Here is a 23961-nt window from a genome sequence, read left to right as displayed (position 1 = left end):
GCTAGTAATTCACTCTGTCTGGCTTTTTAATTACATTTTTGACACACCACAGGAATTTAAGTCCAGAAAAGCTCCACTCTCTCTGTCTTTGGATCTTAGCATGTGAAAAAACAGTATCAATCTCCTTGTCAATCTCTAGCATCTTCTTGAAGGGATAACATATGATGGGCATCAGGCACTAGTAATTTGCCCATAAACATCAATGGTTACTTATGTTCACATTCATAAAACTGAACACCGTGGAGTAACATTATTGCAATTAAAAAGTTAAGACTTCAAGCCTCTTCCGGTCTGACCAGCACCAGGTAGCTAGGGCGCAGGGTCGGCTGACACCCGCCAGCTACCCACAACACCCGCCACAGGATTTTGAGACTTCTGGTGAGTGGAACACAGCTTCTGCTACAGTCCAATTGCACGACCTGAGACTGCTTTGGTTGGGGAGGCAGAAAACTGGCCTGAGTAGGGCCACAAGCCTCTTCCGGTCTGACCAGCACCGGGGTAGCTAGGGCACAGGTTCAGCTGACACACCCGCAACTACCCACGACACCCGCAACAAGATCTTAAGACTTCTGGTGAGTGGAACACAGCGTCTGCTCCAATCTTTAAACAGTGACAACGATAACAACTAACCCCAGAGATTACCAGATGGCGAAAGGTAAACGTAATAATCTTACTAACAGAAACCAAGACCACTCACCATCATCAGAACCCAGCACTCCCACTTCGCCCAGTCCAGGGCACCCCAACACACCGGAGAAGCTAGACCCAGATCTAAAATCATATCTCATGATGATGGTAGAGGACATCAAGAAGGACTTTAATAACACACTTAAAGAAATACAGGAGAACACTGCTAAACAGGTAGAAGACATTAAAGAGAAAGCACAAAAATCCCTTAAAGAATTGCAGGAGAACACTGCTAAACAGATAGAAGACATTAAAGAGGAGGCACAAAAATTCCTTAAAGAATTGCAGGAGAACATTGCTAAACAGGTAGAAGACATTAAAGAGGAAGCACAAAAATCCCTTAAAGAATTGCAGGAAAACCAGACGAAACAGGTGATGGAATTGAATAAAACCATCCAAGACCTAAAAAGGGAAGTAGAGACAATGAAGAAAACCCAAATTGAGGCAACACTGGAGATAGAAACCCTAGGAAAGAAATCTGGAACCATAGATGCGAACATCAGCAACAGAATACAAGAGATGGAAGAGAGAATCTCAGGTGCAGAAGACTCCATAGAGAACATCAGCACGGCAATCAAAGAAAATACAAAATCCAAAAAGATCCTAACTCAAAACATCCAGGAAATCCAGGAAAAATGAGAAGACCAAACCTACGGATAATAGGAGTAGATGAGAATGAAGATTTTCAACTCAAAGGACCAGCAAGTATCTTCAACAAAATTATAGAAGAAAACTTCCCAAACCTAAAGAAAGAGATGCCCATTAGCATACAAGAAGCTTACAGAACTCCAAATAGACTGGACCAGAAAAGAAATTCCTTCCGACACATAATAATCAGAACAACAAATGCACTAAATAAAGATAGAATGCTAAAAGCAGTAAGGGAAAAAGGTCAAGTAACATATAAAGGCAAGCCTATCAGAATTACACCGGATTTTTCACCAGAGACTATGAAAGCCAGAAGGGCCTGGACAGATGTTATACAGAAACTAAGAGAACACAATTTCCAGCCCAGGCTACTATACCCAGCCAAACTCTCAATTACCATAGATGGAGAAACCAAAGTATTCCACGACAAAACCAAATTCACACATTATCTATCCACGAATCCAGCCCTTCAAAGGATAATAACAGAAAAAACCAATACAAAGACGGAAACCATGTCCTAGAAAAAGCAAGAAGGTAATCCCTCAACAAACCTAAAAGAAGACAGCCACAAGAACAGAACACCAACTCTAACAACAAAAATAAAAGGAAGCAACAATTACTTCTCCCTAATATCTCTTAATATCAATGGACTCAACTCCCCAATAAAAAGACATAGACTAACAGACTGGCTACAGAATCAGGACCCAACATTTTGCTGCTTACAGGAAACTCATCTCAGAGAAAAAGATAGACACTACCTCAGAATGAAAGGCTGGAAAACAATTTTCCAAGCAAATGGTAGGATGAAACAAGCTGGAGTAGCCATTATAATATCTGATAAGATTGACTTCCAACCCAAAGTCATCAAAAAAGACAAGGAAGGGCACTTCATTCTCATCAAAGGTAAAATCCTCCAAGAGGAACTATCAATTATGAATATCTATGCTCCAAATACAAGGGCAGCCTCGTTCATTAAAGATACTTTAGTAAAGCTCAAAGCACACATTGCACCTCACACAATAATAGTGGGAGACTTCAACACACCACTTTCACCAATGGACAGATCATGGAAACAGAAACTAAACAGGGACACAGTGAAACTAACAGAGGTTATGAAACAAATGGATCTGACAGATATCTACAGAACATTTTATCCTAAAACAAAAGGATATACCTTCTTCTCAGCACCTCACGGTACCTTCTCCAAAATTGACCACATAATTGGTCACAAAACAAGCCTCAACATATACAAAAATATTGAAATTGTCCCATGCATCCTATCAGATCACCATGGACTAAGACTGATCTTCAATAACAAAATAAATAATAGAAAGCCAACACACACGTGGAAACTAAACAACACTCTTCTCAATGACACCTTGGTCAAGGAAGGAATAAAGAAAGAAATTAAGGACTTTCTGGAGTTTAATGAAAATGAAGCCACAACATACCCAAACTTATGGGACTCATTGAAAGCATTTCTAAGAGGAAAACTCATAGCTCTGAGTGCCTCCAAAAAGAAACTAGAGAGAGCACACATTAGCAGCTTGACAACACACCTAAAAGCTCTAGAACAAAAGGAAGCAAATTCACCCAAGAGGAGTAGACGGCAAGAAATAATCAAACTCAGGGGTGAAATCAACCAAGTGGAAACAAGAAGAACAATTCAAAGAATCAACCAATCGAGGAGCTGGTTCTTTGAGAAAATCAACAAGATAGATAAACCCTTAGCCAGACTCACTAGAGACTAGAGGGCATAGGGAAAGTATTCTAATTAACAAAATCAGAAATGAAAAGGGAGACATAACAAGAGATCCTGAAGAAATCCAAAACACCATCAGATCCTTCTACAAAAGGCTATACTCAACAAAACTGGAGAACCTGGATGAAATGGACAAGTTTCTAGACAGATACCAGGTACCAAAGTTAAATCAAGATCAGGTTAATGGTCTAAACAGTCCCATATCCTCTAAAGAAATAGAAGCAGTCATTAATAGTCTCCCAACCAAGAAAAGCCCAGAACCAGATGGGTTTAGTGCAGAGTTCTATCAAACCTTCAAAGAAGATCTAATCCCATTTCTTCACAAACTATTCCACAAAATAGAATCAGAAGGTACTCTACCCAACTCATTCTATGAAGCCACAATTACTCTGATACCTAAACCACATAAAGACCCAACAAAAATAGAGAACTTCAGACCAATTTCCCTTATGAATATTGATGCAAAAATCCTCAATAAAGTTCTCGCTAACCGAATCCAAGAACACATCAAAACAATCATCCATCCTGACCAAGTAGGTTTCATCCCAGGGATGCAGGGATGGTTCAATATACGGAAATCCATCAACATAATCCAGTATATAAACAAACTCAAAGACAAAAACCACATGATCATCTCATTCGATGCTGAAAAAGCATTTGACAAAATCCAACACCCCTTCATGATAAAAGTCTTGGAAAGATCAGGAATTCAAGGCCCATACCTAAACATGATAAAAGCAATATACAGCAAACCAATAGCCAACATCAAAGTAAATGGTAAGAAGCTGGAAGCAATCCCACTAAAATAAGGGACTAGACAAGGCTGCCCATTCTCTCCCTACCTATTCAACATTGTACTTGAAGTCCTAGCCAGAGCAATTAGACAACAAAAGGAGATCAAGGGGATACAAATCGAGAAGAAGTCAAAATATCGCTTTTTGCAGATGATATGATAGTATACATAAGTGACCCTAAAAATTCCACCAGAGAACTCCTAAGCCTGATAAACAGCTTCAGTGAAATAGCTGGATATAAAATTAACTCAAGCAAGTCAATGGCCTTTCTGTACACAAAGGATAAACAGGCAGAGAAGGAAATTAGGGAAACAACACCCTTCTCAATAGTCACAAACAATATAAAATACCTTGGCGTGACTCTAACTAAGGAAGTGAAAGATCTGTATGACAAGAACTTCAAGTCCCTGAAGAAAGAAATTAAAGAAGATCTCAGAAGATGGAAAGACCTCCCATGCTCATGGATTGGCAGGATCAACATTGTAAAAATGGCTATCTTACCAAAAGCAATCTACAGATTCAATGCAATCCCCATCAAAATTCCAACTCAATTCTTCAACGAATTAGAAAGGGCAATCTGCAAATTCGTCTGGAACAACAAAAAACCTAGGATAGCAAAAACTCTTCTCAAGGATAAAAGAACCTCTGGTGGAATCACCATGCCTGACCTAAAGCTGTACTACAGAGCAATTGTGATAAAAACTGCTTGTTACTGGTATAACGACAGACAAGTAGACCAATGGAACAGAATTGAAGACCCTGAGATCAACCCACATACCTATGGTCACTTGATCTTTGACAAGGGAGCAAAAACCATCCAGTGGAAAAAAGACAGCATTTTCAACAAATGGTGCTGGCACAACTGGCGGTTATCATGTAGAAGAATGCGAATTGATCCATTCCTATCTCCTTGTACCAAGGTCAAATCTAAGTGGATTAAGGAACTCCACATAAAACCAGAGACACTGAAACTTATAGAGGAGAAAGTAGGGAAAAGCCTTGAAGATATGGGTACAGGGGAAAACTTCCTGAATAGAATAGCAAAGGCTTGTGCTGTAAGATCAAGAATCGATAAATGGGATCTCATAAAGTTGCAAAGCTTCTGCAAGGCAAAAGACATCGTCAATAAGACAAAAAGACTACCAACAGATTGAGAAAGGATCTTTACCTATCCTAAATCAGATAGGGGACTAATATCCAATATATATAAAGAACTCAAGAAGGTGGACTCCAGAAAATCAAATAACCCCGTTAAAAAATGGGGCTCAGAACTGAACAAAGAATTCTCACCTGACGAATACCGAATGGCAGAGAAGCACCTGAAAAATGTTCAACATCCTTGATCATCAGGGAAATGCAACTCAAAACAACCCTGAGATTCCACCTCACACCAGTCAGATTGGCTAAGATCAAAAATTCAGGTGACAGCAGATGCTGGCGAGGATGTGGAGAAAGAGGAACACTCCTTCATTGTTGGTGGGATTGCAAGCTGGTACAACCACTCTGGAAATCAGTTTGGCGGTTCCTCAGAAAATTGGACATAATACTACCAGAGGATCCAGCAATACCTCTCCTGGGCATATATCTAGAAGATGTTCCAACCGGTAAGAAGGACACATGCTCCACTATGTTCATAGCAGCCTTATTTATAATAGCCAGAAGCTGGAAAGAACCCAGATGCCCCTCAACAGAGGAATGGATACAGAAAATGTGGTACATTACACAATGGAGTACTACTCAGCTATTAAAAGGAATGAATTTATGAAATTCCTAGGCAAATGGATGGATCTGGAGGGCATCATCCTGAGTGAGGTAACATATTCACAAAGGAACTCACAAATATGTATTTACTGATAAGTGGATATTAGCCCAAAAACTTAGGATACCCAAGATATAAGATACAATTTGTTAAACACATGAAACTCAAGAAGAACGAAGACCAAAGTGTGGACACTGTGCCCCTTCTTGGAATTGGGAACAAAACACCCATGGAAACAGTTACAGAGATAAAGTTTGGAGCTATGAAGAAAGGATGGACCATCTAAAGACTGCCATATCCAGGGATCCACCCCATAATCAGCTTCCAAACGCTGACACCATTGCATACACTAGCAAGATTTTGCTGAAAGGACCCAGATATAGCTGTCTCTTGTGAGACAATGCCGGGGCCTAGCAAACACAAAAGTGGATGCTCACAGTCAGCTATTGAATGGATCACAGGGCCCCCAATGGAGGAGCTAGAGAAAGTACCCAAGGAGCTAAAGGGAACTGCAACCCCATAGGTGGAACATTATTATGAACTAACCAGTACCCTAGAGCTCTTGACTCTAGCTGCATTTGTATCAAAAGATGGCCTAGTCGGCCATCACTGGAAAGAGAGGCCCATTGGACTTGCCAACTTTATATGCCCCAGTACAGGGGAATGCCAGGGCCAAGGGGTGGGTGGGGGACTGGGGGGGGGAGTGTATTGGGTACTTTTTGGATAGCATTGGAAATGTAATTGAGGAAAATAACTAATAAAAAAAAAAGTTAAGACTTAAAATACTTGCAGGTTTTAGCATGTTAGTTACCAGAAAACTAACTGTTGAAGGAAAAATGAAATGTAGCGGTATTTTAATGAGCAAAATACTCTATTCAGATCTTTTGGCTTCAAGTAGATCATCAAAGGCCTTGCCAAATGACATGGATGGCGTTAATCAAAAGGGAAAGTTAGAAAAGTCAGGGCAGCTTGCAGGTGCCTCACAGAACACCACACTAACGAATGAGGGACATTATTCCTCACGAAATAATTCCCTGTCCCTTTTCTGCCTCGAGTCAATTTGCTTGGTGTATGTGTTGGGTGAGGGAGTGGTATGGTGATTTGAATAAGAATAGCCCCCATAAGGGTTCATAGATTTTAATGCCAGGTCACCAGGGAGTAGCATTATTAACAAGTGTGGCCTTCTTGAAGTAGGTGTGGTCTTGTTAGAGGAAATGTATCATTGAGGATTCCCCTCAGTCTCTGTGTGTGTGTCCTTTCTCTCCTGCCTACTGATCCATATGTAGAACGCTCAGTGACCTCACTAACACCATGTCTGCTTACACACTGTCATGCTTCCCACCATGATGATAATGGACTAAACTACTAAACTGTAAAACAGCCGAGTCAATGCTTTCCTTTATAGGATTTGCTGTGGTCATGGTGTTACTTCACAACAATAGAAACCCTAACGAAGACAAGTGGAAATGGAGATTATTTGCTTTGCTCCTTTGCCAGATAGTTGGAAAAGGAAATGCAACTCAGAGTACCTTTGGTGATCCAAAGACTGGTGATGTTTGGCCTAATCTGCTTAGGCACCACCTGTGGATGATAAACAGCTACCATGGTGTCAGGGGATACGATGTCAGCATGTTTCAAGGACTCTGCCCAAGGGTTCAAGGCAGCATCCATTTATGTCACGAGATGTAAGACTTTCTATTGCCAAAACCCAACATGAATTCTTAAGGCTTGATTTATGAAAAGTTTTATTTATCAGTACTGTGAAGAATTCTCATCATAATTGCTATGTTAATCAAGGAAAAGGCACAGGGAAGCATGTGTCATTCGAGTCCTCGAAACTGGACCTCCCAGCCCGTGCTCCCTGGGAGGAGTCTAGCTGCTGTGGTGGTCTTCACAGCTTTGGTTTTCTGGTGACGAAGCTCATGATTGCGTTTATGCACTCCTCTGACAGCCACCTCGCTTGCAGGGTAGTGCACTCTTCGGCATTGACTGCGTAGAGCTTTTCTTTCTCATTTTTTCTGATTAACTCTTTGGAAATTCTCATGGCCTGATGGAACAAAGCCAACAGTACATTATTCCAACAGGAACAGGGTTAGTCTATTCTTGCCCTCCACTGTAATAAACCGATCCTGTTGGATTTTACTAAGACATGTGGAACAGAACAGACCTTTAATGTACACAGAGATAACCATAGTAGGTGTGGGAGACAGGTCTGCTACTGTGCCTTCTAAACAGCCCCATGTGGATACTCAAGAATGAGTACCCCATATGGGTAGCAAGAATGTGAGAGCAGTCAGCCGCTAGCTGTCATATACACAAATGGAAGTGCGATAGAGAGAGGATCTACAGTCAGCCTCCTCTCTGCCCACCTGAAATCCAAAGTAAAAGAGCTGGGTGTCTACTGGCATCCTCCTGGGGCCACTCCCACGAAGGATCTCCCCTTTGCCTTTATAGCATAGAATGAAATGTCTATCTGGTAACTTCTTTAAAAAATATTCCCAACATAATAGTAATTTTAAACTCCAAATCCAGATGTGCTTTAAGCCAACTAGAGATATGTCAAGTCTTTTTAGGATGTGTCCTCCTGAGGCACATTTTCCCCTTTGGAAATGGTTTCCATGGTCCCTGAAGGTAAAACCCAAATACTAACGTTTGGAGGGAGCTTCGCATATGTTTTCAGCCTGGTCCAGACTTCTGTCTCAAAAGTGCTCTCAGGGAAAACTTCAGTGACAAGGCCTTGAGCCCAGGCCTCTCTTGCTGTCAGCTTCTTCCCAAAGAGAAGCATCTCAGCTGCCTGCAATGCAAAGCAAGATGCAGCTTTAGCATGATAAAGGCTTCTGTTGACTCCAGAACAGCCCAGTTTCTGGAGACACAGATGTACTCATGGCTTCTGGGGTGGCTTGTCTTTCACAGGAATGGGGAAGCTGATGGCCTCACTGGGCGAGAGTCTGCAAGCAGCTGAGACCATAACTGTTTTTGCCTCTTGAAGGATAGAAGGGCAGCTGCTTCTGTTAGGGTCTGCATTGAAGCAGCAGGAATGGGAAGCCCAGAGTAGAAATGACCTGAACCCCAGTAGCTATTAAACATTGAAAATGAAGACAAAGGGAGTTGGGCAGAAAAGCTGCATTCATAGGGCCAACCTTTTGAGGCATTCAAAATTTGGTTCCCTTACTGGAAGTTCTAATGGTTGTGTTTTGAACATCTTTACCTGCATTACTCAAATTACTTCAATGTGAATGAAAGGACTCAGGGATGGCTGGGGATGGCTGGGGGGTAGCTGGGGATGGCTGAAGGGTGGCTTATATTGCAGTTCTAGAAAAACCAAGGACCATGAGCAAATGTTCTTTCTATAGTTGCATTTTCTCTCTCCAAAACATGAACAAACTCCAAATGCTCTAAGTTTGAAGGCTGGTTCTGCTCAACTTTTCCAAGCTTAGCTGCTTATTAACTCAGTCTCTGTAATGACAGCATAGGAGGTTGATGGTAGCACAATGAGGTTAAAGAAGTGAATGTGTGTGCATGTGTGTGTGTGTATACATATACATATACACAACACACACATACATATCCACATTTATATTAAATACATGGGGGGAATTCACAACAAAAATCTAAAGTCACCAAGCAGGATCCCCTAACATACTGAGATAATAACCAATGCCTGCTAAGCCCTTCCCTCTGTCCTTCCTCCTCTCTAGTCCTGTCTCAGTGTCCTTGGAGTCACTCCATCCACAGAGATCAGACAATTAGGTTTGCACAAATGCAGAGCTAGATCAGAGCAGCCAGTGGGCCACCTTGGGGGTCTCAACAGACAACAGACCAGCTGTAACTGGGAGTTACAGTGTCTATGACTTCATGCGGCTGGTAACTTCTGATCCTTCACAGGACCTCTAAAGAGCAGATGTCACCATGTCATCTCAGTGGATGTTGCTCATCAGTCCTGAAGTGGTCACACATGGGAATGCTTCCTAGTCCCAAGCCTTCAACTAATGGCACACAGCTGTGGAGGCCAAGGCCCTGTGCTGCCACCAGTGCTCCAGCTCTAGGTCACCCAATGTCAGACACTGTCCCTGCAATAGGAATTGCAGAGAATGTCCTGACCCTTCCCCTATCTCAGATCACCCCTTAGCCTGGTTCCTCCATGTCACAGAACAAGGAGTCATCCCTAAAGCTTTGCGCCAGGGAAAGAAGACAGAGCACATGATTGCCTTGGCAACAAAGACGATGCACTACATTTTAAGTTTTTTCTACGTTACCTTTGCTGAGCCCATAATCTTCGGAAACGTGTAAGAGGAGCATGCTTCCGGGCTCTGGCCAAGTTGGCTGAATGGAGTATGAAACGTTGCCTAGTTAGGATGGGGGAAGAAAGGACAAGCATTTAAAAATTACTATTTGGTTTTAATTTCACAATTGGCGTGTTTGTGTTTGAGAGTAGGTAGCCCACTGTGGCCTAGCACTTAACCCTTGTCATGCCTTAGCCTCTTGAGTGGAGACATTACAGTGTACTACCATGTCCAGTCCAGAATTCCTAATCATTGAGGACATCTTAATTAAAATGGCATGGTATACTATGCATACCACATACATGATTCACTTGTAGTGTGTTATCAACTGAGTGTTACAAATATGTAAATTAGGTAACCACCAAGGATTTCAGTAGAGAAGATATTTGTACCTTTCTGACCTCTGTGGGCCATCTTTTCCTTGTACCATCCCCATGAATTGCCTACCACGATCTGCTCACTCTCCCTGCTCTTTTGCTGGTTTCTGGAATGTTATATGCATGGGCTCTTGTATGCAAAAGACCCTGTTTCTTGCTCCTGTCTCTTGGGAGTCACTTAGACACTACTGCATACAGGCATCCTCTTTCTTATTATTGCCATTCTCACTGTGTATACGTGTCATCATTTGTTGATCTATATGCCAGCTAGTGCCTTTACTAATATTTCCAGTGCTGCGGTCATTTATCCGTAGGATCAGTCAAAACCATGGGGTTGCTTCATATGATATGTACAGTTCTCATTTGTCAATAATACCTCGGTGAGGCAGAAGAAAATCCCTTTCACCCTATTCTATCAAAAAAGAAACAGTTGTGAATAGAGTAGCTATGCCATCACCGTTTTCCATTGCGGGAGGAGAGCCCCACCTGGTCCATGCCCTTACATGGCCTCACCAGGAGAAGTACTCTTAGCCTAATCATGTCACTACGTGCATAGTGTTTTAAGTTTATATGACCTTTATGATTAATGATGCTGAGAAAGTCTCTGAATACTAAACATCCACAGGTATAGCATCTTTGGTGAAGTAACTGCTAACATGTTTCCTACTATTTTTAAAGTTAAATTATTTGCCTTCTTATTTTTGTATTGTAAAAAATTCTTTATAAACACAGGTTACAATTAAGTAAGTACCATGGAAAGGATTTTTACTGGCCTGTGGCTTATCTTTCCTTTTAAATAAAAATACTTTTGGGCCAGGTGGTGGTGGCATACTCTAATCCCAGAACTAGGGAGGTGGAGGCAAGCCAAGTTCTGTGAGTTAGAGGCCACCTTGGTCTACAGAGTGAGTTCCAGGACAAACAAGATTACACAGAGAAACCCTGTCTTGAAAAAGAAACAAAAGAATCAACAAAACTGTTTGGATAAAGAGTCTTGCTGTATAGCCCAGGCTGGCCTCAGTTTGCCTCAGCCTCCCAGAAGAGTGCTGGGGTTATAGGCATGAGCTGCCATACCCAGCTGGCCTTTTGGAGGCAGGAGTAAGGAAGGGTGTGGGAGAGGATCTCATGTAGTCAGTCCAGGCTGGCCTTCAAGCTGCTATGTGGCCAAACATGACCTTGAATGTTTGATGGCCTAGTCCCTCTTCTTTCTAAATATAGGATTATACCTATATACCATTACAACCAGCTTTTCTTTGCATTACACAAACTTTTAAGTCTCATTTATTTATTTATATGTGTATGTGTGCATGGAAGCACATGCATGTACATGCATATAGGAAGGTCAATTTGTTTGAGTCATTTTTCTCTTTCCACCATGTGTGTCCCAGGGATTGAATGCTGGCTAGTTTTACATCAACTTGATTCAATTTAGAGCTACCCGAGGAGATAGAACTGCATTTGAGAAATGCTCTCATAAGATTAGCGTGTAGGCAAGTCCATAGGATGATGTTTTGATTAGTGATTGATGTGGGAAAGCTCATCTCCCGGGGGAGTGCTGCCATCTCTTGGCTGATGACACGGTTCCATAAGAAAGCAGGCTGAGCCAGTCATGAGGAGCAAGCCAGTAAGTGGCACTCCTCCATGGCTTCTGCATCAGCTCCCACTTCCAGGTTTGAGCCCTGTTTGACTTCCTGTCCTGACTTCCTCCAGTGATGGACGATAATGTGGAAGTGTAAGCTGAATAAACCCATTTCCTCCTCACTTTGCTTTGGGCATGGTGTTTCACGACAACAACAGAAACCTTAAGCAGCTATCACATGGGTAGCAAGTACTTTTTATGTAGTAAGTACATAAGCTATATTGCCTGGCCCCTAGAGAAGCAGGCTATTTTTAATGCTCTCTTTCAGAGATTAAAGAGCCACGCTGTTTGATTCCTTGTGTGCTATTTCGACTCACTGCCCATTTTTACACTGGATTCTTGATCTATCACTTTATGGATATACTTTAAAAATATTTTGGAATGACCAGCTTTTGTTGGTGAATTGAACAATTGTTTTTTCAACCTTCCATTTGTCCCGATTTTGCCCTAGAGGTCTCCTGCCTTCTTCAGATGCCTCAGTCAGTTTCAACATTGGTGACTGGGACGACAAGCACATTCTGTTAGACTCATGGCAATCTTCTTCCCCAAGTGTGGGGATTACAGGTGTAAGCCAACACACCATTCTGTTTTTATGGGTTTTGATATTTATAAAAGAGAATCACTGATATAAATAGACAATTACTTAGATTTAATAATAGTAAGACATGGTCTTTATTTTAATGAACATTTGTGAGACTATATAAAGTATGTAGCATATAAATAAAAACATAAAATATTCTCATTAATATCACTTTTGTTTTCACCCCAGAACCCCTGGTCAAGAAAATGTACTTTGCCAGGAATGGTGGCACATGCCTTTAATCCCAGCATTCAGAAGGGAGAGGTAGGTGAATTTCCAGTTCAGCTTGGTCTACAAAACTAGTTCCAAGACAGCCAGGGCCATTTTGCAGAGTAACTCGGTCTTGAAAAACCAATATATATATATATATATATATATATATATATATATACATGTATGTATGTATTTATGTGTGTGTGTACATATATGTGTGTGTGCGCGCGCGCGTGTGCGTATATATAGAATCAGACAACATAGCTGAAAGAATAGCCATAGCTAACAGGTACATACAAACTTGACAATGAGCAGTTATTGCAATGCTTATTTGCAGAGATAGAATGGTGGGCGCAGTTAAAGGCTGAGGCTCTTGCAACAGACTGGTTAAAGTGGTTAAAGGCTTTGAGATAGATAGTTCCTTATCCTCCCTGTCACAGGTTCCTCTATCTGTAAACCTAGTAGGATCTCATAGGGTGCTGTGTGTATATTGTATAAACTGTGTATACGTATAATGTGTATTAACAGAGTACTTTCACACTGTGAGCATGCAAACATTTATTTGAACAAATTTAAAACTCACATCATAGAAAAGCTGCAATTGGTGGTGGAAAAGCTACTAGCATTTTTAGCCCCTCGTTGTATTTAAGACCAGTATCCATTACCGATAGACGGCATGGTGAAGGGTACCTTAATAGGGTTAAACGTGAGCCCCTTGTTCACTACAGTGTTTGTTTATGAGGTCAATAAAAACCCAGGGAGTCTCTTCAGTGGTTAACCAGGAACCTTTAGCACCTCTTAAGGAGAAGGTGCCAGAAGAACCTGAGGGCTACTGGTCTATAATGCCAGGGTCAGTGTTCTGGGTTCAAGTGCTAAGACAACTGTGGTCACATCCGCGTCTATAATAACACAACTCAGAAAGGGCGTCGGGTTTCAGCAGTCGGGGGCCAATGAGATTTAAGTGATGGAGACCAATGCTAGCACTGGTTTACTGAATGATGAAATAAGTAATTTTTCTCCAATTAATTAATTTTATGATGCATATTTGAGGTATGGAATACATTAGCATGAAATGAATGTACATATACGTACAAACAGTAAGACTGATGCTTTAGTGAAACCAATAGTCATAGAGTCCCATCCAGGTATAGCTATAATCTGGTCATTTGCCAAGGATCTTAGATACATTTCATATTATTGACTACAGTCCTTGCACTGTACATTAGATGCTATGACAGTACGTATCTGCTACTGTGTATCCTTTGAACAATATCTCCCTGATCCTCTCACCCGCATCCATCATCCTAAGACTGATTTTTTTCAATGCAGAGCCTTCACTACTAAAAAATGCCCCCATTACCCTACCCCCCTCTTTTTAAACCTAAATCTTTTCTTTGTATTTTCTATATTTTTAGAAATTTCATTTTGGGCCACCACAGAGAAACACTATGATAAGAATCAAAACACAACTACAAATACAAGTGGTGAATGGTGGCCAACACCTTCAATGCAGCAATTAGGAGACAGAAGCAAGGGTATCTCTGTGAGTTCAAGGCCAGCCTTGTCTACCTACACAGTGAGTTCTTGGCCAGCTGGTTTGACACACTGAGAGACACACGCTCACCCGACTCCCATCCCCCTGCCACCACCACACACTCAGTACAGTCGTGAACACAATACTGAGCTGTGCTGTCTCAGGGTTACTTGGGGATTTAGTTTCCTCGTTTGCAATGGAAGAAGAGTAGTGAATGACCACAGTCCCTTCTCACTCTAGAGGCGCAAGTACTAGGCTTTGGGAACTAGGAGAAGAGACCGAGCAACCTACACAGAGGTTACTGCCTCTGCTGACAGAGGTTACTGCCTCTGCCGAATGCTTTCAATCATCTCCTGAACATCTGGGGGTGATAATAAAAATGAAAACTGAATAAATATTAAACTCTGAATAACATACAGAGCCATCAGAGTTGGGGCAATGCTCGCCGGTATTTAGAAAAATTAACAATCACGGAAAAACACTTTGTCCAGTTAGACTACATTACCGCATTCCACCACTTTCTTGTTTGGCTTTCTGTTGCTGTGATAAAGCACAGCCCAAAAGCAACTTGCAGGGAGGGGGGGAAAAGGTTCATTTGAGTTACAGGTTACAGTCCATCACTGAGGGAGGGGACAGGAAGGAACAGGAAGCATGGGGGAGCAATGCCTGCTGGCTTGCTCAGCTTGCTTTCTTTTCTTTTCTTTTCCTTTTTTTTTTTTTTTGAGACAGGGTTTCTCTGTGTAGCCCTGGCTGTCCTGGAACTCACTCTGTAGACCACGCTGGCCTCGAACTCAGAAATCTGCCTGCCTCTGCCTTCCAAGTGCTGGGATTAAAGGCGTCCGCCACCACGCCCAGCTTCAGCTTGCTTTCTTATACAGCCCGTACCCTTTGCCCAGTGGTGGCATGGCCCAGAGCAAGATGGGCCCTCCCACATCAAGCATTTATCAACGAAATGCCCCCACAAACATGCCCACGGACCAATCTGAAGAGAAAAATTCCTCAGTTGAGGTTCCCTCTTAACAAGTAACTCTAGCTTGTGTCAAGTTCACAAAAAACAAAAAACCAAAAAAACAAAAACAAACCTAACCAGATCAACCATTAACCCCTTGTAATATACTCAGTGATAGCCACAGTCAGGACACTGATTGACCTATGTCTGTGGAAGGAGACTTACCCTGTCTGATGCAAAGACAGCATCAAATAGTCCCAGAAGAGTGACAGAGATTCCCACAGCTGGGCCATTTACTACCGCAACCAGAGGCTTGGGAAAGTCTATAAAACTGTTTACAAAGTCCCTAAAGAAATGGAAAGAGGAAAGCATTAATCATCACAAACTTGTACCACCAACTATAGAAAGGAATGTATGGATGTGATATCACATTATAGAGCTGCCTCTACAGAGTGGTCGAGGATCCCTGAAAATTGCACCTAAGGCCACGACTCCTACTGGCTAAGATCAGTTCACACTCTGGGCAGTGAGTTCAGGATTGTGGTCCAGCTGTGACCCCAGAGATCATGGTGGGTGACTGAGTGCATGACCCTGTATACTAGCACAGGGAGACCGAGAGACGCAGCAGGACTGGGAAGCTGAAGTCTCAGCCCTCCTTCTACAGCTCCGAGACTACTGCCGGGGTCTGGTCACCACTTACAGGCACTGTCTGTTCACACCACGCATGAGAACTCGCCACACTCCCTCTGTTCTTTCTCACCTTACCCTTCCCAGCCAATCCCATGGAGAGGGCAGGATGAAGAGAGGGAATCTGATGGGGAACCACAATGAAGTGCATCAGCACAGACGAGTGGGCATTTTACCGATGTGTTAAAAGTGAGCCCTTTGCAGGGTGGGGGACTGAGGAGATGACTCATCATTTAAAACACCTGCCAATCAAGTAGGAGGACTGGAGTGAAGTCTGGATAAATTCTGGGTGGGTGTGGAGGCCTGCTTGTCCTTCTGGCCTCAGAAGATGGAGATGGGAACCTAGAGCAAGCCAGCTAGCAAGACTAGCTGTATGGGCGAGCTGTGGGTTTGAGAGACCTTGTTTCAGTGGGTAAAGTGAAGGTGCGCTGTCCAGTCTTACATCAGCTTGACACAAGCTAGAGTCATTTGGCAAGAAAGACTCTCAGTAGAGAAAATGCTTCCAATACTATTGAGCTATAGGCAAGTCTGCAGAGCGTTTTCTTAATTAATGATTGATGTAAGAGGTCCAGCCCATTGTGGGTGGTCCCACCCCTGGGCTGGTGGTCCCAGATGCTATAAGGAAAAAGGCTAAGCAAGCCAAGACAGGGCAAGCCAGTAAGTAAGCAGCATTCCTCCATTGCCTCTGGATTGGTTCCAGCCTTCAGGTTCCCGAGCTTGTTTCCTCTGATGATGAACTGTGATATGGAACTGTAAGAGGAATAAACCCTGCCCTTTCCCAAATGGTTTTTGGTCCTGACTATAACAGAAAACAATAAAGAAGGTTTCTGACATTAATCTCAGACTCCACATGTACACACATGCACATGCCTGCACACCACACACAGACACAGGAAAGCAAGGGAAAAGGATTAACTCTCTAGGATCAAACAAGTGCCAGTCTTACCTCAGTAACACAGCACCGTTGCTAGCTGCCTCCTCTATCCCCCCAGTGGCACTAGTGAAGTTAGTCAGGTCATTCCCACTGCAGTAGTAGTCACCAGTTCCTGGGAATGGTACAATCAACACTTTAATGAGCACACACCTTCAGTGGAAGGAACAATCCCTTCACCTAGCTACTCATTCTGAAGCTGTTGTGTATCTGCTGTGGGCAGGGCTCTGGACCACATACTAGAAGCACACTGGTGAGTCTCATGAACATACCAGGGACTAGCAAGACGTGGGTGTTAAAGAACACAAGTAAATGGAGATGGTGTGACTACATACAATATGTCAGATGGAACAGGGCTGGTCTATCGGGGGTTTAGAGCAGTTCATAGTCCAAATGCTCTTCCTAGCCTGTTATCCCAGCTGCCCCCAAGGAAGTTACCTTCAGACTCCATCAATAGAGTAGACCAATACTCTAGGACTTATGTAATTGAACTGAACAATGTGCACCCTGCATTTCCTTGATTTCACTAAGCTGTACTTTAAGAGCCATGGATCTAGGATTTGTTTCTTTTCATCTCGGCAGACCTACAGGCAGTTAAAGGTCAATCTGTTTGAGACAGATGAGTCGCTTTCTGTTGTGGTTCTTGGGAATCTCACCATGAGCTTTCCTTTCTCAGTTAGGTTTAGGCTTATATCCATGTTAACATGGTGCATTTATAAGTCAAACCCCTGAAGTGCTGGAAAAAGACCTTCAAGAAATCTCAGTCAGGTCTCTACCTAGTACTAGATACCCTAAAATAGCAAGTGAGTAAGTCTGGCAGTGGTCTTACCTGTGAAAACAGCCATGACAGTGTTATCAGTGCTGGCATTTTTAAGTGCGAGTATAATATCCCGATACATCTATGTGAACGTCAAGATGGGAAAAAGAACAATAAAAATGAGATCCATTATCCAGTGTGCTGAGCCACCGCATCAGTCTGCAATCCTTCCCTCCACACAGTGACTAAGTGGTTTTCTACTTTATCGAGCCACCTCTCTGGATTGGTCCAGGATCCCTGTAAATGGCACCTAATGGAATATCAGGCCATTTGCCTCATGTTTGCTTGTGTGCACTGTTATGCCTGGTGCTTTTAGAGATCAGAAGTGGTGGCAGATTCCCTGAAACTGAAGGTACAGATGACTATAAGCCATGCTGTTGGTGCTGGGATACAAACCCAAGTCCTGTCTAAGAGCAGTGAGTGCTCTTAAGGACTGACCCATCTCTCAAGACCCAGAGATTCTATTTTGATGACCAAAACAGAGGCTGCCTGAGAGGATTTCCGTTTCCCTGACAACTCCTGGGTGCACATGATGCACAGGTGCTGTGGTAGATATATTAATAACCATTTTGTTCCAAAAGTGAACAAGAGAAAGACCCAGTCCTTTAGCTTTGTGGCTGGACAGTTACTGTGGGTGGGTAAGGCCCAGGCATGAACTCTTGAGGTTGCCTCCAGCAGCAAGTGAGAGGGAAGGTGACTGAGAAAACTGTCCCTGGAACAGCATCTTAGCTGTGGCTTCAAAAAAGGGTAAGTGTCCTGGGCAGTCTGAGAAGTGACAAGTGAGGCTAGAGGCAGGATTCCTGAGACACTGTGCTGGGTACAAGGGAATTGTCCTCTGAATATGTCTGAAAGTCTTGCCATAGTTTTAGTATGTTTTCAAACTTGGTATAGATTTTAATTAATAAAATTCAGGGTGGGAAAGAGTGATAAGGAGGCTGGGTATTTATAAAGATGCTGGACAAGTAAAAGTATATAAAATGATGTGACTGTTTCCTGCAAGGCAGGGGATGGGAAATAATTCCTGAGAACCACAGTAAGGGAGACACAGCAGCCAAGGTGACTGGCTAGAACCTGGGCCAGAAAAGAGACGGATCCATTTAGATTCTCCTGCTTACCAGCTCAAAGAACTTACCAAGTTATTTCTTAACCTGCTGAGCTATTTTGCTAAATAATAGTATCAGGGTTCTCTGTTCAGGATGTGCTGACTCTTGTTGCTACAGTTTGTAGCTGTACCTTCCTTACCCAGAAATGACTCTGGGAAAACACGCAATGGTCTCAGAATTAAATGCTGCATCAATTGGAAGGCACAGGAGCAACTTTAAAAGATTCTTTAGTTTCCATTTAGCATGTTGTCCTACATTGCGGATGGCAGCCTTGACCCCAGGTCACCTCCAAGCACATGATAAACTCCCTGTAATATCAAGAAGGAGGGCTCAAGTGATTCACTTATTAGCATTGTTCAAGGGGAAATTTAAAATCGCCCTTCAAAGCAGCTCATTCAAACAGGGCAATTACTGCTCTGCTGATAATAAAGCCTCTCTCATCTTCCCTCCCCTTCTACTAAGGATCCACAAGCATGGCACAGACCCAGGATTTATGCTCCCTTAGGGGCCCTCTGTGCATCTCCTATTAATGCTTCTCCACTGAGACTGACTTAACTGACTCATGCTTCCATTCACAGCAAAGCTTCATTGCCTTCTGGATATGTGGAACCTACCAGGAACATACAAGTTCTAAATAATGCCCAACTCTGCTGGATGAAGCATGAAGTCAGCCACTCTCATCTTCTTCCACAAAACAAAACAAAAACAAACCCCAAAACAAATAATGCTGAAATTCTAAATGAAAGAAATAGAAGTAAAGAAAAATGTGTCCAGTCCCTGGACAGGAGCATCACCTGGAAGGATATGGCATTCTTTTTGGTGGGCCGATTGAACGTGATCTTCGTGATGCCATCTTCAGAAGTTACCAAGATGTCTTTGGACTCCTGGGCTTTCTCATCAGCTCCACGCTTTCCCTGGCTCGGGGCTTCAGATGAGGAACTCAAACTGGATACAAGATCCACATAGTTCTGTCTGGCAGTTTCCTGAGGAGTAGATGGCCAAGTCCTTCAGCCTTCATAATAAGCAATTTGAGAAGCATTCTGTGCAATAAAAACCACTATGTAACAAAGAGCAGGGGCTCTGATTCAATAAAGGAACATCATGAGTCCAGTAGTAATGGGTGAAGTGACCCATATGTGTAATTCCAGCCACTGGGAGGCAGAGGCAGGAGGATTGTTGAGTTCAAGGCTAATTTAGGCTACAATAGTGAGGGGGAAAAAAACCAAAAAATTTCAAGCTCATTGATAAGAGATTTCTCGGAAACAATAAAAAGCTTCTAGTGACTTTAATAATGAATGGTCTAGTTATGACGGTAAACAAACTTACCTTGGGCAGGCTGCCCAGGGCATTCCATGCATCCCACTTGGCTTTGTTGACAAAGTCAAACACACCAGGCTTAGGCATATTACAGGGTCCTTCTGTGGCCTATAGAGAGCACAGGGGTGATCAATATGCAATATGCAAGAGAAAGCCTTTGAGAGAGTGACTCTAAAAACCCAAGAGCTTGTCAGTTTGGTATTCCTGATCTCAGTTTTCACAGGAAGTGAAAATACTGAGCCAATTTTCAAAAGTTACAGAACACTGGGAAGTCTGCACTGTGTTCTGAAACCCCATCTGTAGGGACAGAACCAGAAATTTAGTGGTAAACTCCTGCTAACTGCTCAAGAGAGCTGTAGCTGCTGCAGGTAGGGATGAGCTCTGACAGTTCCTGGTCCTCAAGAAGTTCCTCTGAGGGTCACATCAGGAAATAAAAAGAAAACTTTTATTTTATTTTATTTTTTTTAGAGAGAAGATGGAATTGGTATCCTGAGATGAATAGAATACCCAACTTGGCTACCTTTTAGAAGCGATTTAAAAGAATTTTAAAATGTCTCACTTTCGTAATAGAGTCAGTTACCAGAGGACAGAGGAAGCTTTGAAACTCACAGGCCATGGAGGCTCTGACCTCATACAGATAAAGTCACTGTATGGAGCCCAGCCATCTGGGAAGTTACAGGAACCAAGTTCACAGAGGGTTGCTCTTCTCTCTGCCACTGGGAGCCTAAGGTCCTGCTAGAAGCTTCATTTAGTGGCTTCCACTTGTCTCTTGTCCTGGCCTTTCTCCACCCTAACTCTTGATGGCTCCTAGCTCCTGACGAACTGTTTCTAAGATCATCTCAGTTCAAATCCATTAGAAAGACTGGAGAGACCTTGCAAGCTGTGGTTTTCACAGCAGTAGTTCCTCCCAGGGAAAGGATAAAGACTTAAATACAGGATAGAGTTCAGAGGAGAAGCCAGTGTGACACTACTACTGTCCTCTCCCCAAAAGTCAAGGAGGGGAAATACCCAATACTGAGGGACATATGACAATTCATGGAGTACTGCCAAATGAAGAAACTCTTCAGCAACTTCTGTCTCTGGTCTCTGCCAGAGCCCTAACCCAAAGGTGAACCTGCCTATCCCAAGACCACACTGTACCCTAAACTCTGCTAGACTCTCCAGGCCAAGAAAGATACTTGTATCAGGCGTGAAAGATAGTTCATGGGGCTAGAGAATACCTAGTAGTAGCTGAGGGCAAAGTCTTTTTGGATAAGTAAAATTCTCGAATGTTCGCATCCATTTTCTTAGGGTGTGTATTGCTGGGATAAACTACCATGACCAGAAGCAACTTAGGGAGTATGGGGTTTATTTTAGCTGATAGCACTCAGGCTGCACTCTGTCAGTCATAAAAGTCAGGGCAGATAATGAAGACAGGAACCTGGAGACAGGAACTGAGGCAGAAGCTGGGGGTGGCAGGGGGTGTGGTGGGGGTGTGCTTATGGGCTTACTCAGCCAGCTCTCTTACACATTCCGCATTAATTGTTTTTTTTTTTTTTTTTTTTGGTTTTTCGAGACAGGGTTTCTCTGTGTAGCCCTGGCTGTCCTGGAACTCACTCTGTAGACCAGGCTGGCCTCGAACTCAGAAATCCTCCTGCCTCTGCCTCCCGAGTGCTGGGATTAAAGGCGTGCGCCACCACGCCCGGCCCGCATTAATTGTTAATCAAGACAGTGTTCAACAGACTTGCAGACACAACAGTCTTATTGAGGCACTTTCTTAATGGAAGAGTCCCTCTTCTCAAATGATTCTACCTTATGCCAAGTTAACAAAACAAAGCAAACCAACCAGGACACCCACGATAAAGAGACACTTACACGTATCGCTTAGTAGAAATGATAAGAACAATAAATGATAACAAAGGAGTCCAGACTGGCAGACATCTGAGTGAAGTCTTTTCTATTATAACCTTTAGTTCCTCAAAGGTTAGAAAATTTTTCCAACATTCACAAATATATGAGTTACAGTATCCAATTAATCAGTTGAACAGTTATTAAATTTTACCTTATGTCTTCACTGATTTTGTCTTTTTTTAAATTTTAATTATTTCAAACATCCCCCTAAACCCATACTATTTCATCCTTAAATACTATCTATTTCCCCGAAACACCAACATTTTATTATATAATTAATCATGGCACTGTTAACGATAACCAGGACACTGGTAAATAATAGTAAAACTCGGTCCGTATTCAAGTTTCTCCAACTGCCCCAGTGAATTATTCTCATTAGGAAGGACTCAAGCAGGCTCCAAACATGTGAGTTTAAATGGTGTATCTTCCAAATCTCTTTATTCTGGAGAGAAGCAGAGGAGGCTACTCTGTGCTTTAATAGCATATAAAGGCCTAATATGAAAAACAAAACAAAATAAAGCCTGCATACATACACCCCAAAGGGGAGCCAGCCATGCAACCAGAATGTTAGAAACCGTGTTAAAAACGTATCAAATTCAGGAATCATTTGCTCAAAATGCATTTAAGTTACAACAGAGCTCAGGCTATTACCTGCTTGTACAGTGCGTAGAGTCTTAGCTTCACTTCGTTTCCCGGGTCCTTCTTCAAGAGTTTCACCTGGTTCAATGCATTTTCAAAGTCCTGCTGACTGGCTCTCATTGTTGGTCTGCCCAAGTACAGTTTAGCCACTTGTAATCTGACGACCTGCAGGACACTACAAATAGTGGTTTCTATTTGTTCCTTGCCCTTTTATTTCTGCAGCAACAGGATTACTGATTGGCTCCAACTCATGTTGATCAGAACAGCATGCATCCACAACAGAGGCAGGAGGATTTCTGAGTTCAAGGCCAGCCTGGTCTACAAAGTGAGTTCCAGGACAGCCAGGGCTATACAGAGAAATCCTGTCTTGAAAAACCAAAAGCAAAACCAAAACAAAAACCAAAACAAACAAACAAAAAAACCCACAAAACAAAACAGTTTCCCTAAATAAGCAACTTCCCACAGACTGTAGTGCACGCTTATTCAAATGGAGCGGAAGTTTTGCCTTTTGAGAAAGTCGCTCAGCGGTTCCTAACTTTGCTCCATAGTTCTTTGGGTTGTTACATATGGAGCACTCTCTCCAGCCACTTCTCTGAACAAAGTGAGTTTACTGCTTGAAACCCCCACTGGTTCAGCAGCGCTCAGAGCTAATTAGCAATATTGGACAAAGTGTCATCTTAGCCAAGGCACTGCGTGCCCTAGGAAGTCCCGGGCTGGGCCTGGAGGCCTGGGTGCCCCGGGGACCCAAGCACCGACGGAGGCGACCGGAGCGCGTCCATCCTTACCCTTTGGGACTCAGCAGAGGAAGAACCTTCGAGGTCACTCTTTCGAGCTCTCTCGCTGGGAAATCGTCAAAGGCATATCCTGCTGTCTCGCTAGCCAGGCCAGATGACAAAGCGGGCGGCTCCGTGGGCGGGCGAAAAATCCCGCTGGCGACTTTGGGCCGGACAGTCGAGGCTGCAAGCTTACCTCGGACACCAGCATCGAGCCCGACTCCAGGTCACTGCCGCCATACTGGGGTCAAACTGAGCCCGGAGGCTTAGGCCCAGCAGAAACTGCAGGGCAAGACCGGGAGGGGGCGGAGCCAGAGGTGCGCTCCGGGCGTGGGTGGGGCCAGGGCTCAGGGGCGGGGCCAGGATGGGAGCTCGGCCTGTGAAAGGACCCGGCGACAAAAAGACGGGCGGAGATAATCTTGGATGTGAGCCCGGGGCAGGGGTGCGACTAGCAACTCCTTCAGAGTTGAGAATGGGCGGGTTTCGAGGAGGAGCCTAGAATGCCTGGCCCAAGTCCAGCTCGGTACAAAGGCGATTGGCACAAGACCTGGCAAAGAGGGACAGGGTACGGAGGCGGTTCAC

The 23961-nt window shown here is 43.2% G+C and overlaps 1 protein-coding gene and 1 long non-coding RNA gene across 5 annotated transcripts in view; one reads left to right on the top strand and one right to left on the bottom strand.

The window, feature by feature from the left end:
- Window positions 1–19605, top strand: part of LOC147001024 (uncharacterized) — a 41043-nt gene extending 21438 nt beyond the window's left edge. Inside the window, exons 3-4 of the long non-coding RNA XR_015045446.1 lie at window positions 12716–12790; window positions 19339–19605. This is a non-coding gene — a long non-coding RNA (uncharacterized LOC147001024). The remainder of the gene's footprint in view (window positions 1–12715; window positions 12791–19338) is intronic.
- Window positions 7379–23695, bottom strand: LOC110308239 (enoyl-CoA delta isomerase 2). Of its 4 annotated transcripts, none has more exons than XM_021180664.2 (10): window positions 23392–23695; window positions 22619–22781; window positions 20087–20185; window positions 19555–19743; window positions 17670–17739; window positions 16856–16955; window positions 15448–15568; window positions 9907–9996; window positions 8301–8444; window positions 7379–7697 (listed from the first exon to the last, which is right to left on the bottom strand). In XM_021180664.2, exons 2-10 carry the CDS (start codon window positions 22724–22726, stop codon window positions 7542–7544), a joined length of 1077 nt encoding a protein of 358 aa, XP_021036323.2. In that variant the 5' UTR covers window positions 22727–22781; window positions 23392–23695; the 3' UTR covers window positions 7379–7541. The 4 variants fall into 4 exon arrangements, with proteins under 4 accessions (XP_021036323.2, XP_085687302.1, XP_021036321.2 ...); XM_085831176.1 differs by having other exon boundaries at window positions 22619–22771; window positions 23392–23686; XM_021180662.2 differs by having other exon boundaries at window positions 23576–23684.
- Between the last annotated feature and the right edge of the window lie 266 nt (window positions 23696–23961).

This window comes from Mus caroli, unplaced genomic scaffold (genome assembly GCF_978045245.1).
Source record: "Mus caroli unplaced genomic scaffold, Mus_caroli_1 scaffold_15, whole genome shotgun sequence".
NCBI classification, from domain to species: domain Eukaryota; kingdom Metazoa; phylum Chordata; class Mammalia; order Rodentia; family Muridae; genus Mus; species Mus caroli.
This window is presented reverse-complemented; position numbering and strand designations above follow the sequence as displayed.